The following is a 20,004-nucleotide window of genomic DNA, read 5'->3' as shown; positions in this document are numbered from 1 at the left end:
GAATTTGATATAATAAAATAATAACTTTATTTTTTTTACTTTTTAAAGGGAGTTAATTCTCAGCAAATAAAGATCATGGCGAGTATAGTGCTTACCACTCGTGATTAAAAAAGAAACTTTTTTTTTGTGCAATCTCTCTCTTAAATTATTCTAGGTTAGTGTGTTTTCGAAAACAACAAAGGATGATTTTTATAGTGTTTAATTAAAAAAAAAAAAAAAGAAGAGAAAAGCAGGATATAATATGATGTAAGAATTAAGCTTCACATTTTTCTGTCTTTGTTAAAAGGTAGCTGTTTGTTGTTACAGTAAAGAGTGTTGTTTTTTTAGTTAAAAGCTTATTAGCTTAGCTGGTCGGTATTTAATAGTGGAAGAGATTGTTTAATTACTCACATGCTAGCAGAAACGCCTGTGAATAGCATGTTAATCTCACAATTCTGCCAGAAACAGAGCTTGTTATGCTCTCAGACAAAGCTGAATATTTCTTTTGTTCATATCACCGAACCCATTTTTGGGCGTTTTTCAACATCCTGCCTCATCAATTGCAATTTTCCTTCTTCTGGCTCTCCTTTTTCAACATTTATCTGATTTTTTTTGGTACCAGAAGAATCATATTTTTTTTTCTGCTTTATGTTGTGATTCCGTTGTTGAGATTGGTTAGTATATGGGATGGGTGGAGTGAAACTGCAACTTCTTTTCTTGGTGCTGCAAGTCTGTGCCTTTGCTTTCTCTAAGGGATCTGCAAGTAATTCTTCTCTTGCTCTACTTCTTACATTCATTCAATTACCCAATTCTTTATCTTACCAAGATTTATGACATGTGTGCTCAGGAAGTTCACTGTTGGTAACATTGATTTCTGATTTTTGGTTGGAAAATACCCAGATATGATATTTTTTAGCACTCTAATCTCTTTGAGGGAATTGAAGCTTGAATTTTGTTTAATCAGGATTTTATGCCTGTAATCTAACTGTGCCAAGCTTAAATTTCCAGCCTTAGGTTCTTAATCTTTTTTTTTTTTTTTGCACTTTAACTGTTCTATTGATCACTGATTCCCCTTTAGAGTCCCTACTTATTTTATTATAATTAAAGCTTCTTCTTGGTTATGGAGCTTGTTGCAAATTGATGATGCAATGACTATATTATTCCCCTAATTCCCCACGGGATAATTACCCTGGTTTTATTTCAATGGTGGAGAATGATGTGTGATTTTGTTAGAATGTATTGCCTTCTGGATTTTTTTGCAAACACCTTAATCAAACATGTAAGACCACTGTAAAAACTGATAAACTGTCCATGTCCCTCACATTCTAATGCTTGATTCTAATTAATCTAAGTCTTCTGAAAAGTAGGGAAATGATTCTGCTGATGTCTTTTTGTCTGTTGTCGAGATACTTTCTATTATTTTCTTACCTAAAATAATTTTTTCGAGCTCATTTTAGGCTTCATTTTATCCCCCTCTCCATCGGCATCCTCTGCAATTCCTCCTACTGAAGAGGGAATACCCTCTTCCGTCTCTCATGGGAATGCATTCAGAAGTAATGCACCTGCTCCTGCGTTTGAGCTAAATGGTCAGACCGTGATTTCTATTAACCAAATTTGATGTTTTGTGTTCTTCATCTTATGTTTTTTTTTTTAAAAAAAACTCAGGAGCATCTCCTCCTGCAAATGTCTTTCCACCACTGAAGCCCTCCTCTGTCCCTCAACCGAGAGAAGTTCTTACACCATCTCTGCAACCAAGTGCTCCTATAATATTGCCACCGCCCAGTTCAGCTCCCCCCATAATTAATCCAGCCCCACCACAAATTGCTTCTCTACCAGCTCCTCCTCCAATAATGTGGAATGGTCCTGCTCCAGTTCTGCCTCCGAGTGCTCCTAAGAGAGAGCATCGACATACTGAACAGCCTGTTGTTGTTCCAGAAGCTCCAGGTATGTGGCTGACTGTAGTCATAATGTTGACATGACTTGATTTCTGTTTAAGTTGATTTTTTTTTTTGGAGAGCAGCACCAGTGTCGTCTGCTGGAAGGAAATCTACTGAAGATGCACCAACCAAAGCTCCACAGCTACCTGGATCTACGCCACCCAATGAGAGCAAGTCACCAGAGGGTCCTCTCTCCTCAATTGCTCCAGGTAATTATTTGGCTGACAAGAATTTTGGTTTTGACACAGTATTTTAAGGTAGAAAATGATTATTACATTATTTTATTTTGCTGTTATTTAACTCAGTCCTGAATACGCCTGCTCCAAGGGGAAAGTCGCAAAAGTTACTGCCCACCCTCCCAAGAAATCCAGAAATTTCACCATCCATTCCGCCAGGTATCCTTGCCTTTTATCCGAAGGAATTGTGACATTCCATGTTAGAATAAAGTTCTCAGTACATTAGATTTTGATCATGGATGCCACTAAAATTTTTTACATTATTTTCGCCATAATAAATGTTGTACATTATTTGTTTTGCTGTTATTTAACTCAGTCTTGAATGAGCCTGCTCCAAGGGGAAAGCCGCGAAATTCACTGCCCACCCTCCCAAGAAATCCAGAAATTTCACCATCCATTCCACCAGGTATCCTTGCCTTTTTTCTGAAAGAAATCGTGACATTCCTTTTAGAATAAAGTTGACAGTGAATTAGATCTGATCATGGATGCCATTAAATTTTGTACATTATTTTGTTTTGCTGTTATTTTACTCAGTCCTGAATGCTCCTTCTCCAAGAGGAAAGACACAAAATCCTCTGCCCACCCACCCAATCATTCCAGAAGTCTCACCATCTATTCCACCAGGTATTCATGCTATATTTATCTAGTGCTCCCTCCATTTCTGCATTTCATTTTATACGGTGGTGTTTAATTGGGCGCAGAGGTTATGAAGAAAGAAAGACTTTCAATGCATACCAAAGGTAGCTTAGAACTTTTCGTCTTAACCATATAATGATATTTATATGGCTATAAGAGCATGTCATGAAAGGGTAAAATTGAAGTTCAAAGGTTTAGAGTTTCTAAATATAGAAAGGTGTCATTCTTTCTAGAACAGACTAAGAAAAATTGTCATATAAAATGGCACAAAGGAAGTATGTGATACTTTGTAAGAAAAAAAATAAAGTGTAAATTAGATGTGATCATGAATGCATGAATTTTTACATTATAGAGCTTTCTCTCATTGCATTCAGTCCTTAATGTGCCTTCTCCAAGGGGAAAGCCACAAAATCCACTGCCCGCCCAGCCAACCAATCCAGAAGTTTCACCATCTATTCCACCAGGTATACTTTCCCGCGTGTATTTAGTGAGTGATATTTCTGCAAATAAATTGTTAGTAAACAAGATCTGATCATCCATGCCATGAATTTGCAGCGACAGTTGCACCTCCTCCGAGGAAGTTGCCTAACAATTCACCACCCAACCATCCAAGATATCCTCTAAAACCTCCATCCGTTTCACCAGGTAACAGTGCTTGCTCGTGTTGCTCATGCACATGTCCTCTTCATATTTCAACCAAATATTTTTCGGCTTGATTCAATCTACACATATAGTTGGCAACTGTACCTCAAGTAGTCACCTTCAAGTAAAAAACCAAATGAATAGAATCTTAACTAGAGGTTTGCTTGCTTCCGAATTGTTAATGATTGCCAATGTAGAACCAGCTAAAAAAATGAACTGATGCCTACTGAATGTGTTTGTAGTTGAAATAGTCAGTACTCCTCTTTTTGGACTCTCCTTGCCTGCAGAAAAATATAAGAATGTGTTTTATTTCGTCTCTTCTGTTAATTAGTTACTTGTTCTCAAAGTGGCATTGTGAGCATAGTTATTTGAGTCGGTGCTATTGCTGTAGTTAAGCATGGTATATCCCCTGTATCAACTCCGTGGCCAAGCATCAACCGGAAAAGAGCAAGTGCTCCAACTGTTGCACCTCCTAATGGAATGACAAATCAGCATCCAGCAAAAGGTATGTCAATATTTTTCTGCTATCATTTCTTATCGCCAGCAGCGATGAGGCATGGCCAATTATGTCACTGATGGATTTCTTCTATTCGTGTAGCTCATACTGAACACAAAGCCATGGGGTGTTCACTAATGCTCCTCCTCATAAATTCCCTAATTCTCCCCATGAGGAAGGATCATATCCTCCCTTGAGGTCCATCCCATGCATAAATATTTTTTCACTTTGTTGCAAGGTTTAAAAATTAGAGAGTCAAAAATATGGATTTGGTAGTTGGCAAAACTTAACAACCAAAGATCACTATTTTTGTCAAACCAAATCTCACCAATAAACCTACCAAAGTTTGAAATATTTGTTTTATTATGATGTCACTAATGATATCATAGGCACAATTTTTTTTATACAAATAGAGCACTCTTGCTCATTTGTAAAAATGACACCAAGATAGAGAAAAAAAATATTAGAGAGCAAAGTGAGGTATACCATAGACTATAAGAAAATAGTTTGTAAAAGAGTTAGAGTGTTTGTGATATTTTAGTGTGGGAAATCAAAAGAGTGTTATTCCTTTTGAGTGTATTGTGGTCATTTTGAGTATTGTACTCGTGACTATCCAGTGTAAAATTTCTTACTATAGTGATATCAGTTCTCTTAGCTATCGTTACATTTTTTGACTCGTGGAAAGTGGAAAGGCAGAAGCCATTTGACCTCTTTTCCCGTGTGACTAGGAATGCTCAGTGACAACCTCTCAATTGTCACCGCCATCCCACCCTTCTTCCTTGATCTACACATTCATGCCCCTCTCCGACACAATTGGTATTTTTTTTTGGAAATTGAATTCCTACCAGCAGACTTTCCTGTACTCAAAGTGAATTGTCTAAGTATGAACAAACACCGGCTTCTTGCCGGTGTGCGTTAGTGAAGCTAATAGTTTGGATGACTTGAAAGAGTAAGTTTTCGCCTCTGTTGTTGAAAAGTCAAGACCCGTTGGGGAATTATGACCCGTGGCCGCCTGCCTGGTGGGGGCGGCTCCTCCGTTGTGCCACAACAAGATCTTTTTTGTAACAAGTGGTTTTCTTGGTTGGTTGGTCCTCTTGGCCCGTGGTTTTTTCCTTATTATAAAGGATTTTCACATAAAATTTTTGGTGTTATTGTTTTTTTATTTTATTTTCATTATTTTGATCATATATATTTTTGTATTAGTCCGCATTTTTTCACCAAACTGGTATCAGAGCATTGATTCGCAATATCTATATTTTCCGAAAAACGATGAAAATCAACACAAATATAATGGTTATTTTGAATGGTGTTAATTATGCCGTTTGGAAGAGAAAAGTGGAAGATCTGCTTTATGTCAAAACATTTTATCAACAAGTCTTTTTCACTGTAAAACCTGATAATAAAACAGATGAAGAGTGAAATCTATTGCACAGACAGGTTTGTGGATTTATGAGGCAATGGATTGACAATAATGTGGTGAACCATATTTTTAGGGAGACACATTCTCGAGCCGTATGGGAACATCTTAAAAGTTTATATGCTCGAAAGATTAGGAACAACAAAATATAATTAATAAAGCAGATGTTAAGTTTAAAATAGAACAACAAAATATTATTAATAAAGCAGATGTTAAGTTTAAAATATAATGATGGTTCTCTGATGACAGATCACCTGAATAATTTTTAGGGGATCATGAACCAGTTATTTGCTATGGGCATTAAATTTGATGAAGAAATTCAAGGCTTGCTTCTACTTGGTTACCTACCAGACTCTTGGGAAACATTTAGAACTTCATTATCAAATTTTGCTTCGGATGGTGTGATTTTTATGGATTTCGCCAAGAGCAGCGTCTTGAACGAAGAGATGAGAAGAAAATATCAAGGTTCTTCTTCGTCGGATGTCCTGGTGACTGGCCCTAGGGGGAGAAACAAGAATCGTGATTCTCAGAATTGAAAACATAATAGAAGCAAATCAAGAGGCAGAATTAAGGATATTTCATACCACAAAGACGTTTTGTCAAAAATTGAAGAAGGAGAACAAAAACAAAGAAGAAAATAAAGAAGATGGCAATGAAAATTGCCTAGCCACCATAACCACGGAAGATCTTGTTATAGTCCTTGATGCGGATTTGATAAATATTGCTTGTGATGAGTCAAGCTGGGTTGTGGATACTGGTGCCGCATCTCATGTGACATCAAGGAAGGATTTTTTCTCTTCCTATACTCCTGGTGACTTTGGAACCTTGAGTATGGGTAATGAGAATGTATCTAGGATGGTTGGCATTGGTACAATTTGTTTGAAAACTAGTGTTGGAACTAAACTAGTTTTGAACAATATAAAACATGCATCCGATGTTCGTCTGCACCTTATTTTTGGTAGTGTTCTAGATGATGAAGGATATGTTAGTAACAATGGTGGAGGAAAATGGAAAATTCATTAAGAGTTCCTTGGTTGTGGCTCGTGATAACAAACGTCGTGGTCTATATTAGACTACGGCTTCTACTTGTTCCAATATGGTGAATGCAGTTGAAAGTGATAGCTCTTCAATGTTATGGCACAAAAGGCTTAGACACATTAGTGAGAAAGGACTTAATGTTCTAGCCAAGAAAAAATTGTTGTCAAATTTCCAAAGTGCTAAATTAGAAGTGTGTGCACTGCTTGGCTAGAAAACAAAATAGAGTTTCTTTTAAGTCTAATCCTCCTTCAAGAAAGACAAAGTTGCTTGAGTTGGTTCACTCTGATTTATGCGGTCCAATGAAGACAAGAACTTTAGGTGGTACACTCTATCACTTTCATTGATGTTTTCTCAAGAAAACTTTTGGTCTATGTCATGAAGACCAAAGACCAAGTGTTAGGTGTTTTTTAAGTAGTTTCAGGCTTCAGTTGAAAGAGAAACTAAAATATATTCGTACTGATAACTGTGGTGAATATTGTGGACCATTTGACAACAACTGCAGGCATCAAGGTATTAGACACCAGAAGACTCCTCTTAAGACCCCTCAACTTAATTGGTTGGCTGAGAGGATGAACATGACCTTGATGGAAAGAGTTAGATGCTTGCTTTTTGGAAAAAAATTGTCTAACTCCTTTTGGAGTGAGGTCTTATTAACTACTGCACATGTTATTAACTTATCTCCTACTGCTGGTTTGCGAAGTGATGTTCCTAATAGAGTTTGGTATGGCAAGGATGTTTCCTATGACCATTTGAGAGTATTTGGTTACAAAGCTTTTGTACATGTGCTAAAAGATGATAGGTCAAAGATAGATGCCAAGATAAGGCAGTGCATCTTAATTGGTTATGACCTTGATGAATTTGGTTACAGGCTATATAATCAAATTGAGAAGAAGTTTGTGAGAAGCCACGATATCGTCTTCATGAAGAATCAAACCATTGAAGATATTGACAAAGCGGAGAAGCTAGAATCTTCAACTTCAGATGCGTAGTTCATCTTGATCAAGTTCCTCATACAAGTGTGCATGATGTTAGTGGGCTTGATGATCATGGTGATGCCCAGAATCATGTCCATGATCAACATGTTGATGCTGATGATATTAATGATGTTGTTATTGATGATGCTTCTGCTCAAGAAGTTGTGGACGAATCAAATACTACTCTTAGGAGGTCCACAAGACAGCGTATTTTGTCCTCTCGTTATTCACCTAATGAGTATGTGCTACTCATTGACGAGGGTGAACCTGAATGTTATGAGGAGGCCATAGAAGATGAACACAAGCATTAATGGATTGAAGCCATGCAAGATGAGATGAAATCTCTGCATGAGAACCACACTTATGAGTTTGTGAAATTGCCTAAGGGCATGAGAGCTTTGAAGAACAAGTGGGTGTTCTAAGTTAAAGTTGAAGAACACTACTTGAAGCCCAGATACAAAGCTAGATTGGTTATTAAAGGATTTGGTCAAAGGAAGGGTATTGACTTTGACGAAATATTTTCTCCTATCGTGAAAATGTCCTCCATTCGTACAATTTTTGGTTTAGCTGTTAGTTTTAATTTAGAGATTGAGTAGATGGATGTGAAGACGACTTCTCTTCATGGTGACTTAGAAGAAGAAAATTATATGGAACAACTTGATGGCTTCAAAGTAAATGGTAAAGGAAATTTTGTGTGCAAATTTAAAAAGAGTCTCATTGGCCTAAAGCAACTCCTAGACAGTGGTACAAGAAGTTTGAATCTGTTATGGGGAGCAAGGCTACAAGAAGACTTCTTCAGATCATTGTGTATTTGTACAAAAAAATTCTGATGATGATTTTGTCATCCTTTTGCTATATGTGGATGATATGTTGATTGTGGGCAGAAATACTTTCAAGATTGACGAGTTGAAGAAAGAGTTATGTAAGTCTTATGCTTTGAAAGACTTGGGTCATGCCAAGCAAATTTTGGGCATGAGAGTTACTCATCTCAGAGATGAAAGACTTATTTGTCACAAAAGAAGTATATTGAACGTGTACTGGAGTGCTTCATATGAAGAATGCTAAGCCTGTTAGCATACCTCTTGCTGGTCATATGAAGTTGAGCAAGAAGATATGTCCTACAGCTAGGGAGGAAAAACAGAGCATGGCCAAAGTTTCATATTCCTCCGTTGTTGAAAGTTTAATATATGCAATGGTATGCAGTAGACCTGATATTGCTCACACAGTTGGTGTTGTCAATAGGTTTCTCGACAATCCAGAAAAAGAGCATTGGAAAGCTGTAAAGTGGATATTCAGATATCTAAGAGGAAGCTCAGATGAATACTTGTGTTTGGAGGATCAAATTCAATATTGAAGGGCTATACAAATGTTGATCTGACAGGTGACCCTGATAACAAAAAATCCACTACTAGATATTTGTTTACTTTTTCAGGGAGAACTATATCATGACAGTCGAAGTTGCAGAAGTGTGTTGCACTGTCTACAACTGAAGTTGAGTATATTGCGGCTACTGAAGCTGGCAAGGAGATGATATGGCTCAAACAATTTCTTCAAGAGATTGGCTTGCATCAGAAGGAGTATGTCGTCTATTGTGATAGTCAAAGTGCAATAGACTTGAGCAAGAACTCCATGTACTATGCAAGGACGAAACACATCGACGTGAGATATCTCTGGATTCGAGAAAAGATAGAAGAAGAATTTATGCAAGTTGAAAAGATCTCTACAAATGAGAATCTTGCAGATATGCTGACCAAAATGTCAAGGGACAAGTTCGAATTGTGCAAAAAACTTATTGGTATGAGCTCTCTCGGATAAGACGAAGATACCTCCTTCTGGTGCATGAGAATGAAGGGGGAGATTTGTAGAGGTCCATCTCGTGCCACAAATATTTTTTTACTTTGTTGGAAGGTTTAAAAATTAGAGTCAAAAATGTGGATTTGGTAGTTGACAAATCTCAACAATCAAAAGATCACCATTTTTGTCAAACCAAATCTTACCAATAAACCTACCAAAGTTTGAAATATTTGTCAACCTACCAAAGTTTGAAATATTTGTTTTATCATGATGTCACTGATGACATCATAGGAACAAATTTTTTCTATAAATAGATCACTCTTGTTTATTTGTAAAAACATACCAAGACATAGAGAAAAAAATATTAGAGAGCAAAGTGAGGCATATCATAGACTATAAGAAGATAGTCTGTGAAGAAAAATAGACTTCAAAACACAAACATTCATCTGAGCTACCTCCCAGATATTTGAGTATCCACTTTACAACTTTTCAATGCTCTTTTCCTATATTGTTGAGAAACCTACCGACAACACCAACTGCGTGAGCAATATCAAGTCTACTGCATACCATTGCATATATTAAACTTTCGACGACGGAGGAATATGAAACTTTGGCCATGCTCTGTTTTTCCTCCCTAGCTGTAGGACATATCTTCTTGCTCAACTTCATATGACCAGCAAGAGATGTGCTAACAGGCTTAACATTCTTATGAAGCACTCCAGTACACCTTCAATATACTTCTTTTGTGACAAATAAGTCTTTCATCTCTGAGACGAGTAATCATCATGCTCAAAATTTGCTTGGCATAACCCAAGTCTTTCATATCAAAAGACTTATACAACTCTTTCATCAACTCGTCAGTCTTGAAAGTATTCTTGCCCACAATCAATATATTATCCACATATAGCAAGAGGATAACAAAATCATCGTCAGAAATTTTTTGTACAAATACACAATGATCTGAAGAAGTCTTCTTGTAGCCTTGCTCCCCATAATAGATTCAAACTTCTTGTACCACTGTCTAGGAGCTTGCTTTAGGCCATAGAGACTCTTTTTAAGTTTGCACACAAAATTTCCTTTACCATTTACTTTGAAGCCATCAAGTTGTTTCATATAATTTTCTTCTTCTAGGTCACCGTGAAGAGAAGTCGTCTTCACATCCATCTGCTTGATCTCTAAATTAAAACTAACAGCTAAACCAAAAATTGTACGAATGGAGGACATTTTCACGACGGGAAAAAATATTTCGTCAAAGTCAATACCCTTCCTTTGACCAAATTCTTTAACAACCAATCTAGCTTTGTATCTGGGCTTCAAGTAGTGTTCTTAAACTTTAACTTTGAACACCCACTTGTTCTTCAAAGCTCTCATGCTCTTGGGCAATTTCACCAACTCATAAGTGTGGTTCTCATGCAGAGATTTCATCTCATCTTGCATGGCTTCAATCCATTGATGCTTGTGCTCATCTTCCATTGCCTCCTCATAACATTTAGGTCCACCCCCGTTAGTGAGTAGCACATACTCATTAGGTGAATAGAGATGAAGGAATGCACTGTCTTGTGGACCTCCTAAGAGGAGTATTTGATTCATCCACAACTTCATAAGCAAGAACACCATCAATAACAACATCATTGTTATCATCAACATGTTGATTCGGGACATGATTCTGGGTATCACCATGAGCATTAAGCCCACTAACATCATTTCAACCAAATACTCTCAAATGGTCATAAGAAACTTTCTTGCCATTTCAACCTCTATTTGGAACATCACTTTGTAAAGCAACAACACGAGATAAGTTAATAACATGTGCATCGGTCAATAAGGCCTCACCCCAAAAGGAGTTCGGCAACTTTGCTTCAGAAAGCAAACATCTAACACTTTCCATCAAGGTCCTATTCATCCGCTCTACCAACCCATTAAGATGAGGAGTCTTCTGATGTCTAATACCTTGATGCTTGCAGTATTCGTCAAATGGTCCACAATATTCACCACCATTATCAGTATGAATACATTTCAATTTCTTTCTCTGTCTTTCTAGTTTCTCTTTCAACTGAAGCCTGAAACTGCTTAAAGACACTTAACACTTGGTCTTTTGTCTTCAAGACATAGACCCAAAGTTTTTTTTAGCAGTCATCAATGAAAGTAACAAAGTAGAGTGCACCACCCAGAGTCCTTGTCTTCATTGGTCTGCATAAATCAAAGTGCACCAACTCGCAACTCTGTCTTTCTTGAAGGAGATTTAGGCTTAATGGAGACTCTATTTTGTTTTCCAATCAAACAGTGTTCACATTTTTCTAATTTAGCATTTTGAAAATTTGACAACAATTTCTTCTTGGCTAGAACACTAAGTCCTTTCTCACTGATGAGGCTAAGCCTCTTGTGTCATAACGTTGAAGAGTTATCGTTATCAACTGCATTCACCATATTGGCACAAGTAAAAGCCATAGTCCAGTATAGACCACGTCGTTTGTTACCATGAGCCATAACAAAGGAAACCTTAATGAGTTTCCATTTTCCTCCATCATTAATACTAACGTATCTTTCATCATCTAGAACACCAACAGAGATAAGGTGTAGACGGACATCAGGTGTATGTTTTACATTGTTCAAAACTAGTTTAGTTCCAGCACTAGTTTCCAAACAAATTATACCAACACCAACACGCTAGATACAGTCTCATTACTCATACTCAAGGTTCCAAAGTCACCAGGAGTAGCGAAAAAATCCTTCCTAGATTGCATGTGGGATGCGGGCACCAGTGTCCACAACCCAGCTTGACTCATCACAAGAAATATTTATCAAATCCGCATCAAGGACTGTAACAAGATCTTCGGTGGTGACGGTGGCTAGGCAATTTCCATTGACACCTTCTTTATTTTCTTCTTTTGTCTTTGTTCTCCTTTTTCAACTTTCGGCAAAACTTCTATGTGTTCCCTTTCATGCCACAATGATAACACTCATTATCCTTAAGTCAACCTCTGGATTTGCTTCTGTTATATTCTCTATTATGAGAACCACGATTCTTGTTTCTCCCCCTAGAGTCAGTCACCAGGACATCCAACGAAGAAGAACCTTGAGATATTCTTCTCATCTCTTCTCTTGGCGAAATCCATAGAGATCACACCATTCAGAGCAGAATTTGACAATGAAGTTCTAAATGTTATAGTCGGGTAGGGAACCAAGTAAAAGCAAGCCTTGAATTTTTTTGTCAAATTTCATGCCCATAGCAAATAACTGGTTCATGATCCCCTGAAAATTATTCAAGTGATCTGTCATCGAAGAACCATCATGATATTTTAAACTTATTATCTGCTTTATTAAGAATATTTTGTTGTTTTCAGTCTTTCGAGCATACAAACTTTCAAGATGCTCCATAGGGTTCGAGCATGTGTTTTCCCAGAAATATGATTCAACACATTATAGTCAACCCATTGCCTAATCATCCAAAAACCTGTCTGTGCAACATATTCCATTCTTCATCTGTTTTATTTTCAGGCTTATAGTAGTAAAAACTGGTTGATAAAAATTTCAACATAGAGCAGATCTTCCATGTTTTTCTTCCCAATGGCATAATTAACGCCATTCAAAGTAACCATTCTACTTGTGTTAGCTTCCATTGTTTCCCCAAAAATATAGATACATTGAACCAATGCTCTGATACCAGTTTGTTGGGAAAGCACGCACTAACACAAAAATATATATGGTTAAAATAATGAAAATAAAATGAGAAAACAATGACACCAAGAATTTTATGTGGAAACCCTTTTTAATAAGGAAAAAACCACGGATCAAGATGAGCAACTGAATATCACTATAGTAAGGAATTTTACGTTGGGTAATCACAAGTAGAATACTCAAAGTGGCCACAACACACTCAAAAGAATAACTCTCTTTTGATTTCCAACCTTACTAAAATATCGCTCACACTCTATTTTTCTTCACAGACTATTTTCATATAATCTATGGTATACTCACTTTGCTCTATAATATTTTTTTCTCTCTATCTTGGTGTGTTCTTACAAATGAGGAAGAATGCTCTATTTATAGAAAAAAATTTGTCCAGGAAAAAACAAATATTTCAAACTTTGGTAGGCTTATTGGTGAGATTTGATTTGACAAAAATGGTGATCTTTTGGTTGTTGAGATTTGCCAACTACCAAATCCACATTTTTGACTCTCTAATTTTTAAACCTTGCAACAAAATAAAAAAACAAAGTAAAAAAATATTTGTGACATGGGATGAACCTCTACAATCTGCACTTTCAATCTCATTTAAGAGGGATCACCACCTAAAAGATAATATGACAGAAATCACTCTGTTATCCTATGAAGTTTATCCTCCTGCTTCAACTGAACTGGGTTCTGTATCTTACCTGAGAAATGTCAGTTGATATACTCATTCTGATATATGACACTAACTAGAATTCAGCCAATAACTAATGAAGGTCCATTGATTCCTCCATCTCCTTCGGTTGACTCAAAATCACATCCAAAGACTTACCTTAGGCACCACTCTCATTTACTGTTAACTGGAGGTTTGTGATCATTCTGGTCTTCCTCAGTTAACCACCCTTTTCCTCTCTTAAAGAAAAATGAATAGCACAAAGAAAAAAGTGATTCTGACAACTCCTACTTTACAGGATCGCCGGTACCACCGCTGCTTGCGCCTTTAACTTCTCCAGAAAGTCATGATTCTCCTGCAATATCACCGTCTCCAAGTGCTTCATCTAGACCAACTAAAAGTAAGAGTATGTCGTATGTTCCCTTTCAATGCAATCCATAGTCAAGGCATTAACCTTATATTATATTTTCATTCCTATGCATAGTTGATGCTTATCTCTATATCATCTTTGTCATTGCAAGAGCCATTTGTTTCCCCTAAAATGTCTCCCTCTGGGTCTTCACCAAGGCATCCAAAGATACCGCATCCATTTCAAGCACTACCACCTCCACCTCCTAATGAAGGTATCTTTTATCTGCCTCTGCTTTCTCCTCTAAATGATATAGGTTTATATGCACAAGTTGCCAGGTTTTGCCCCACTGACTATTCTAAACATGATGTTGATGTTGCAGATTGCGCATCATTGGCTTGTGCGGAGCCTTTCACAAATGGCCCACCAAAAGCACCTTGTGTTTGTGTCTTACCCATGCGAATTGGACTATGCCTTAGTGTAGCACTCTACACCTTCTTCCCTTTGGTTTCAGAGCTAGCTACAGAAATTTCTGTTGGAGTATTTGTGGATCCAAGTCAAGTTCGTATTATGGGAGCAAATTCAGCCAGCCAATATCCAGAAAAGACCATTGTCCTTATTGATTTGGTACCCCTTGGCGAAAAATTTGATAACACTACAGCATTTCTGACATCACAAAGATTCTGGCACAAACAAGTTGTTATAAAATCATCACTTTTTGGTGATTATGATGTACTATATGTGCAATATCCAGGTATAGAAACTCCCTTATGCCATCTTATCTTCTTGATGCCACATGCTATGTCCCGAGTAACTAAATAGAATTGTTATATGTACAGGTCTTCCTCCCTCTCCACCTTCAGCAGCTTCAGACATTGATACCATAGGTAGCCAACCATATCCTGCTGATAATAATGGAAGGACCATACAGCCCCTTGGAGTTGATGTAAGGGGGAAACAGCACAAAAGTGGGCCAAATCGGAGTGTCATAGCAGTAATTGTATTGTCAGCCTCTGTCGTAGTTATTTTATGTTGTGCCGTTGCATGGGTTTTGCTTTTCGGATATAGAGATCGCGGATATCCGTTAGAACCAACTCCACCAACTACATTACCATCCCTTGCAAAGTCATCAGGTGAAATCCTTCTCTTGACATGTAAATGATCTACTGCCATCTGGTTTGCCTAGTGTTCGTATTCTCAGTTTAAATTTTCTTCATTCATGCTGAAAAAGATATTCAAACAATAAAATTCAGAATCCTAGCCTTTTGTTATCATCGTGCCTTTGTAGCATACCAGGTAAATACTATGTTAGGGGAAGGTAAAATCATATTGGAGTTTTGAATATGCTATATGTTGCTCAACACGGTTACTTTCACTACTTATCCTTAGCATACAATGGAATGAAATGTCCAAAATTATGAAGTGGAGTATAGGAGAAGTTGACTGGTTAGTTGCATAATGATAATATGGTGAGTCATCCAATATCTTTTGACAAGAATATTTTGAAGTATCAACTCTTAGTGGGTGCATTCAGGAACCTTTAAACTTCACAAATTACTTTGCATCTAAATTGTGTACAAATATATGATTCTCACGAGTCTTGTGTAATAAAGATCTATAGAATTATTTCCTGATCTTTATGCATGCTGTAGGGATTGCAGCCTCCACGATTGGGAGTAGGCCGAATTCTCCTTCATTATCCTTTAGTTCTAGCTTTGCTGCTTATACTGGTTCAGCTAGAACATTTTCTTCAAAGGAAATTGAGAGAGCAACTGACAGCTTCAATGAAGCAAGAGTACTAGGTGAAGGGGGATTTGGTCGTGTTTATAGTGGTGTGCTTGATGATGGGATGAAAGTGGCAGTGAAAGTCCTCAAGAGAGATGACCAACAGGGTGGTCGTGAATTTTTGGCTGAAGTAGAGATGCTTAGCCGCCTCCATCATAGAAACTTGGTCAAGCTGATAGGCATATGTCTTGAGGAGCGCAGTCGCTGTTTACTTTATGAGCTCATCCCAAATGGCAGCGTGGAATCTCACCTTCACGGTCATATTCAATTTGGATCCCTCCTAACTTTTTTGGTTGAAGCCATGTGTTTTTAGATTTCAGACTGGCTAAAAAACTGTCTTGCAGGTGTTGACAAGGATATTTCTCCACTTGATTGGAATGCCCGAATGAAAATAGCACTTGGTGCTGCCCGAGGCCTGGCATATTTACATGAAGATTCCAGTCCCCGTGTCATACACAGGGATTTTAAGTCTAGTAACATCTTACTGGAACATGATTTCACCCCAAAAGTGTCTGATTTTGGTTTGGCGAGAGCTGCATTAGATGAAGGAAACAGACACATATCCACTCGAGTCATGGGAACTTTTGGGTAAAATATTCATCTGACTTAAAATTTGTGTTTTCATTAGGCCAGCCTTCGTCCCATTCTATCTATGACTGACAAAGGCCCAAACCCTTGAGCAGATCAGCTGCTTCATGCTGGTCTGCTTGCCTGGAGTTAAAAAAAATTCCTTTTGAATGCCTTATTTATTTTTATTCGATAGGGGTGTTAATACATAGTGGATGGATCGTCCTCAATCAATTGAAATTGACTACGAATAACAAAATCTCTACTGTTAACATTTTATTCTTCTGTTGTACACTTCTGATTTTGTTATTTTACCAGGTATGTAGCTCCAGAATATGCTATGACAGGGCATCTCCTTGTAAAGAGTGATGTTTACAGCTATGGTGTTGTCCTGCTTGAGCTGCTAACTGGAAAAAAGCCAGTGGATATGTCTCAGCCACCAGGTCAAGAGAATTTAGTGGCTTGGGCACGCACACTCCTAACGAGTGAAGAAGGTCTGGAGTTGATTGTGGACCGTAATTTGGGGGCTGATTTCCCTTTTGATGACATTGTAAAAGTAGCTGCTATTGCATCAATGTGTGTTCAACCAGAGGTATCACACAGACCTTTCATGGGTGAGGTTGTCCAGGCCTTGAAGCTGGTATGTAACGAATGCGGACAGACAAAAGACAGTGTGTCTCGAAGTTGTAGCCAAGATGATCTGTCTATTGACATGGATGCTAGGATTAGTACGGCTTCAAGCCAAGTGTTGAACCCTATACGACCTCAATCCCCAGTTTCTAACTCAGACAGTGAGTTGGATGTTGAGAGGGGACTTTCAATGTCAGATTTACTGAGTCCATTAGCAAGATACGGGAAGCAAGAATCTGGTTCATTTAGGAGGTACTATAGCTCAGGTCCTCTGCGAAAAGGAAAAACCAGGAGGCTATGGCAGAAAATGAGAAGATTATCTGGAGGTAGTTTGAGTGAGCATGGCGTGATGTTTGGGTTATGGCCTGGATCCCACTAATCATGGTTGAAGTTTCCATCTTTAGTTTTGATAATTTTTCTGCAAAATGTCAACTTTCACCATCCATGCCTTATATACTAGACCGAACATGGAATTGTACAGTACCTTCTTTGGCCTTCTTGATCAAGACATAGAATGAGGAAGCAAACACCAGCATACTCAAATTGTTCTGAATGCTATTGCGTAATCCATGAGTATGATAAGCCCTCCACAAAAAGCTGGGAAGAACTGTGCGCGACGAGATATCTGAATAGGGATTTCATCTTATGTAAGAAGATTGTATTTATTGTAACATGCTAATTGTTCATAAAAGGAATCATAGTTCTTTCTCTTCTGGTATTGAGTTTAAACCTTAGAGGCAAGCGAGTGATCTGCTAACATTAAAGGCTGTGCAAACATGTTTTCTTCTTCATCTCAGGTAATATGGATCATTTTTTGTACGTAAATAGACAAATAACAGGAGTTGCAGCTTCATGACTCTATCATAGGTCCGATCAAATTTGCAAAATTGTATTATGCAAGGAAGGGATATCGGTATGGGCAAGAGTGTTGGGTTTAGATGTATTGTGAATAGGAAATGGAAGAGTACCAAATGGAAGGAAATGAAAAGTTCCTTTTTTACCATGGGACTTTTACAAAATGGAGAGAAATGAAAAGTTCCTTTTTACCAAGGGACTTTGTCCCTCGAGGGAGAGCAAGGCCAGTGTAGTTATATATGAAAGCACTTCTTTTAGCTCTTAAAAGTGTTTGAGGAAAGTGTCAGCTCTCATCGTCGTTGCTCGAATTTGAATTTGGATTTGGATTTGAATTTATCTAATTGATTGATATATTTTTTGGACTAAATTTATTTTGTTAATATTATTATTTTAATAAGATTTTATGATCATTTCGCAACGGTGATTTAATTTCCGTCCATTTTATTTTGCGGTTATTTTTCGTACAAACATTTTTCGTAAACAACTATTTTGTGCAGAAAGCCACAAGGAAGAGTTGCACCTCTTCGTTTGAACCCAGTATTCTGCCTATAAATATTGTCTATTAATCTGGGTGTATTTATGCATCTAAGCATCGTGTTTTATCTGTAATCTAGCTAAGTTATGAGTGTAAACTCACGTATACCATGAGCTAATATATATGATTAGATTGATTTTAGGCTAAATATAGCAAGGATTGACCCAATAGATGGATTAGAACTCAAAGTGAAGCGTCCCGCACTGAAATTCAACCAAAAATACTGAAGAAGAGGAGTCTGCGGTGCGGGACACACTACGCATTGGTCCCCACATTGCACCTACTAGTGAACAAGATTTTGTGGAGAGTATTTCGTGCGATGGACGTGCGACGCACTAGGAAGCAAACAAGGAGTCCGCGATAAGCCTCGCGGTACATACCTCCTAACGCTGCGATGGAGTCCGTGTTGTACACCCTTATTTAACAAACAAGAGATTTACGAAGTCAAAGCAGAGTCCAACTGGGATTAGAATTTCTATTCTACTATTATTAATAGATTATAAAGACGGTGTTTTTAGGTTTACACACTATCATTAGAATATAATTTTCATCATTTTTTTTTACTACAAACTACTCTAGAATTTGCAACTCCCCAAAGTATCTTAGCTCAGACTCCTCAGAAAAAACTCAACAAAAAATGAAAAGAGTCTCCTGTCCAGTGAACTACGAGTGGCACCTACAGATCGTAGGAAGAGCTATGGGTCGAAGGTGGGGCTCATAGGCCACTCCTAGACTTAGAATTATTTTAAGACTCACTTTTAACTCTCCCTACGGAAGGCATCTACAGCTCGTAGGAGTTCCTACGGACTGTAGGTGGTGTCCGTAGGAGAGATTCGGAGACTCAAAAATTTTCAAATTTACAGGACGAAAGGACCCTACGATCCGTAGAAGGCCCCGTAGACTAGGTCCTGAAGCCCTACCCTCAGACTCTTATCTACATATTATAGGGATACATATTACATACAACAATAATACAATTTCTATATGTATGATACATATTCTATACATTAGTTACGAAAAAATTGTGTTGTGCACGAGCTCAATAATTGTTCACAATTTTTTTACGTGATGTTAATTAAGAAATTTTAAATCATCTCATTAAATGTGTATGTGGTAGTAAATTACCTCATTCTTTTTTCTCGCAAATCTAATGCGAAGAGGCCCATTGGAATGTCAATGACTAAATTATTTTCTTCATTGACTTTTGACTTCTTACTCGAAGTAGTTACAAAACTTACAAATATTAGCGTCTTTCAAAATAATAAATCTATACCTAAAGGATATGAATTTAAACTAAAAAGCAGTCTCATAATTTCAGAAAAACAGTACACTAACTAAATTTAGGCATAAAAAAAGAATTACTTTTTTGAAAATGCCCTAGCTAAAGCAAGCACTTCGACAGAGACATGTCTGCTTCAACATCAACTCTCTTAGATAATAAGAGGAGAATATCAGTAGTGATACATATGCTATACGATAATGATATAGTTCTATACGCATGCTGAAATTAGTTGAAAAAAGACTTTAAAAAATTAAGGAGATTCAAGAGTTTTTTAAGCTTCTTGGTATTCCGGTGTCTACAGCTTCACCCAGATGGCCATTTATGTCTTTGTCCCATAAATTGCTGTTTTCATTTTGCTTCCCAGACAACCATCGACTCGGCTGAAGGTCCTCTATGCTTTATTTTGTTATTTCTGCAAGTAAAATTCATTCACTGATAAAATTTGATTCGTCATTACTTAGTGTCTTGAACCTATTTCTCGATGTAGTAGTATCTCGTTTCTATGGC

At 37.5% G+C, this 20,004-nt stretch overlaps 1 protein-coding gene across 4 annotated transcripts; it reads left to right on the top strand.

Annotated features, from left to right (window-relative positions):
- The first annotated feature begins 276 nt into the window (after nt 1-276).
- Nucleotides 277-17,626, top strand: LOC129893524 (receptor-like serine/threonine-protein kinase ALE2). Of its 4 annotated transcripts, none has more exons than XM_055969073.1 (17): nt 277-742; nt 1,437-1,565; nt 1,645-1,923; nt 2,000-2,125; nt 2,222-2,311; nt 2,469-2,558; nt 2,687-2,776; nt 3,163-3,252; nt 3,344-3,433; nt 3,822-3,935; nt 13,793-13,900; nt 14,016-14,117; nt 14,226-14,597; nt 14,683-14,976; nt 15,505-15,885; nt 15,973-16,216; nt 16,514-17,626. In XM_055969073.1, the coding sequence occupies exons 1-17, from the start codon at nt 667-669 to the stop codon at nt 17,202-17,204; spliced, it is 3,366 nt and encodes a 1,121-aa protein (XP_055825048.1). In that variant the 5' UTR covers nt 277-666; the 3' UTR covers nt 17,205-17,626. The 4 variants fall into 4 exon arrangements, with proteins under 4 accessions (XP_055825048.1, XP_055825046.1, XP_055825049.1 ...); XM_055969071.1 differs by having other exon boundaries at nt 278-742; nt 15,496-15,885; XM_055969072.1 differs by having other exon boundaries at nt 279-742; nt 13,793-13,894; nt 15,496-15,885.
- Nucleotides 17,627-20,004: the final 2,378 nt, after the last annotated feature.

The sequence above is a fragment of the Solanum dulcamara genome, chromosome 6, assembly GCF_947179165.1.
Source record: "Solanum dulcamara chromosome 6, daSolDulc1.2, whole genome shotgun sequence".
Taxonomy (NCBI): Eukaryota; Viridiplantae; Streptophyta; class Magnoliopsida; order Solanales; family Solanaceae; genus Solanum; species Solanum dulcamara.
The sequence above is the reverse complement of the archived record's forward strand: the minus strand, read 5'-3'. Positions and strand labels throughout refer to the sequence as shown.

Excerpts from the sequence above, each read along its gene's own strand:
- LOC129893524 (XM_055969071.1), top strand. The coding sequence starts at position 667 with ATGGGTGGAGTGAAACTGCAACTTCTTTTCTTGGTGCTGCAAGTCTGT. Across the intron at positions 1,924-1,999 it reads TGTTGTTCCAGAAGCTCCAG|CACCAGTGTCGTCTGCTGGA; the intron begins GTATGTGGCTGA and ends TTTGGAGAGCAG. Across the intron at positions 14,977-15,495 it reads ATCCCTTGCAAAGTCATCAG|GGATTGCAGCCTCCACGATT; the intron begins GTGAAATCCTTC and ends TGCATGCTGTAG.